We start from the raw sequence: 3,043 nt of genomic DNA on the forward strand, positions 1-3,043 counted from the left end.
TTTTCCACTGTAATACGTTGAAGTCGTGTCGAGCATGGAGTATCACCGTACGGGTCATTTCTCCTGACGCCTCGTTCTCAAATGTTTGTATATTTTTATTTTTTTATTTTACATATTTCAGCTGGAGATTCTGTGTCTGTGTCTGTGAAAACTGCTTTAAAGTTCATTTGTTTTCACAACAGTGAGAAGCGTGATGTTTTTCTCTTATATGATCTTCATCATCATCCAGTCTCTTCCTCATCACATTTTTATCATCTAATTAATTCCTATCTAATTAATATTGTACATTAGCCTGGTGCTGATCTCTGTGTCCAGGCCTTTCACTCACACTAGTGAGTGCACATTTATATTCAGTTTTTTTTGTTCCTGCTGGTCAGATCATCTGAGAGAGTTTCTCACCAGTTGTTCTAGGATCATTTATTGAAGCGTCTTTTTTTTCATCGCTGCTGGAGACGATGTCCCTGTTTCACCTGCTCTGACCATTAGCAGCAGCAGCAGCACCGTCAACAGCAATATCAATACCAAGCTCCGTTGACCCCCACTGTTCACCTTATTGACCGGCTGGAGCTGTGGGCCGGCTCAGGTGGTTCACACCTCGAGTAGAAAAGTTAACAAAACTCCAGAACAGAGATGAAGGAGGACTGGACAGCTCCACAGCTCCACAGCTCCACAGCTCCACAGCTCCACTCACCAGTTTCCTTTTTGTTGTTTCTCTTCAGGGAACTCGCCGTCAGAGGAGTCAGAAGAGCGCGACAAGGAGCCCAGGACTCTGACGTTTCCTGCGTACGTCGCCAGTCTGCTGGACACGGGCGCCAAGCGAATGGCGCCCGGCGTCCGTATGGACTGCACCAGCCAGGGCCAGTGCCCCCGCTCCTGCCATCTCTGCCACATGAGCCCCAGGGCAGCGCAGGGGCGGCAGCAGTCTGAGCCTGTGCTGCTGCAGATTACCAAGGCTGCACCCATATACGAACTGGTGTCCAACAATGAGACGTATCAGGTACGAGCAGAGGGTCAAAGGTCGAGACGCTGTCTCATGTCACACACACACACAAATATATATAAATATATATGTAAATATGGGGTTGTTTCCTTTAGTTCCTTCCAGCATCTCTTCTTAATCTGCCGTGGTTTTTCCACTCTCAGCATCCTGCAGTAATGTCAGTCTATTATGAGGCGTGGGCGAGCTGTGAGGTTCTGCTGAGGAACTCCATGTTCTTATGACTGGAGAGAACGCGGAGGAGCCGACACGGCCCATTAGAACCTGAGGATTTACGCGGAAGACTTTGTCTTCTAGGATTTAATTTGTGTGTCTCCCCTGGACGCGTCCTCTGCCATAATCTGCTCTACTAGACTGGAGTTTATTTGACTACATGGATACTCAGTGTCCTCACTGCTTTTTGTCCTCTGGGAAAAAGGACTCCATAAAAAGCACCCCCCCACACACACATAGACCCCCCCCCTCCTGACTGCAGCTCCTGTTTCCACGGAGCCAGTGTTTTACTGTGCAGCGACTTATGTAAACGCCGTTCAAAATATTTGAAATAAATAGACTGTAGTTCACCCACGGTGGTTTTTCTTACAACCAATAAAATGCACAGTATCTGGAGACAAACACCAGTTCACATTTGGACTGAAAGCCACATTAGAATGAACAGAAATAAAAACCTACTCTGCTGTGAGAGGCAGAGGAGCGGGGAACATCGTGACAGATCCGACGACTCGACCAAGATAAATACAGAGCTGTGCTCATTCACTTCAATTCATCACAATTAATCGTGATTAATCGCGATCGTGACTAATTACGATTAAGCTCTTTTCTATTCCCGATGGCTACGTAGAGCACTTAAGACTAAACAGTTTTTCCATTCACCTCCAGACAGTAAGGCTGCCACATATAAATGTATAAATAATCACCAAATGGAATTGATCCCACAACCTTCTGCTGGTAAACAGAGTGTAGTGAATACTGAGCTGCAGTAATACTTGATACTAATATTGTTCTTAGTTGTTCACAGTCCTGTAACCGCAGACCTGGACAGTGTTGTTTGTCACAGATGGTTGTTTTTTCCAAAGGCTCTTCAGGAGGCCATGATGAGCATCCTGTGGTGTTCAGGGAAGGGCGACGTCATCGACGACTGGTGTCGGTGCGACTCCAGCGCCTTCGGCACAGACGGACTCCCCACCTGCGCCCCCCTTCCCCAGCCTATGTAAGTGACCTTCCATCAAACGCCGTTCTCTGAAACAGGTCACTGTGATATCATCTGTCTTTTCACTGGCAGCTGTCCACCTGCAGGAGGCAGCAGTGTTGACCACGTTCAACCGCAGTCCAGTACAGCAGCTGTGGATGGGTCTCTGAGTGACCAGACCCAGACCCAGACCCAGAGGCCTGAGGTCTTTGTTTTCAAGTCACTCCTGTTAATACGATGATGAAAACATAAACATCTGTTTTAGAAATATTCAAAACAGCTTTAAAACAGTCACACGTCCCACAACGACATCAGATTTAAACACAAAAGACCTGAAAAATAGACAAAGAAACGTGTGGAGATCAGGGTTGGTTTTTCGTGTAATTTAGATTTTCTCCCAGTCAACGTCGACTCTTTAATTTTGAACGGTGATGTGAACGGCTCCAGTGTTGACTCGCTTTGTGTTTCCAGGTTGAAACTGTCCTACACCTACGAGCCCAGCAGCTCATTGGTTATCCTGGAGTGGAACCACACCGAGCCACCAATCGGCGCCCGCATCGCTGATTACCTCATCAGCCAGGAGAAAGTCACAGAGAGAACGGACCACTCTAAAGTTGAGACAGGTGCGTCCAACAGGTTCATGTCTCTGAACAACTCTGCCAACAGGCGTGTGTGTGTTTACTTCCTGTCCACTAAGCTGACACTAATAAGGAGAGAGGTTGTGTTGATGTTGCTGGCCTCAGTTAGCATGGACAGCTGCTGGCCAGTGTTCATCAGTTATGCTGGCTCCGTTCGCCACTTTGTCAGCACCATGTGGCCACAGAAGACAAATGAGTTTTTATTATGTTATATATTCT

At 47.0% G+C, this 3,043-nt stretch overlaps 1 protein-coding gene across 6 annotated transcripts in view; it reads left to right on the plus strand.

Moving 5' to 3' along the window:
* Positions 1 to 3,043, plus strand: part of astn1 (astrotactin 1) — a 173,484-nt gene that overhangs the window by 155,871 nt on the left and 14,570 nt on the right. For all 6 annotated transcript variants that reach the window (XR_001761688.2, XM_008334830.3, XM_008334832.3 and 3 more), the window contains 3 exons: positions 720 to 997; positions 2,074 to 2,207; positions 2,658 to 2,809. Coding sequence is in view for 5 of the 6 variants with exons in the window: in XM_008334830.3 (XP_008333052.1) it covers positions 720 to 997; positions 2,074 to 2,207; positions 2,658 to 2,809 (564 nt within the window). In the remaining variant the exon portion in view is untranslated. The remainder of the gene's footprint in view (positions 1 to 719; positions 998 to 2,073; positions 2,208 to 2,657; positions 2,810 to 3,043) is intronic.

Source organism: Cynoglossus semilaevis, chromosome 20, assembly GCF_000523025.1.
Source record: "Cynoglossus semilaevis isolate Cse_v1.0 chromosome 20, Cse_v1.0, whole genome shotgun sequence".
Taxonomy (NCBI): domain Eukaryota; kingdom Metazoa; phylum Chordata; class Actinopteri; order Pleuronectiformes; family Cynoglossidae; genus Cynoglossus; species Cynoglossus semilaevis.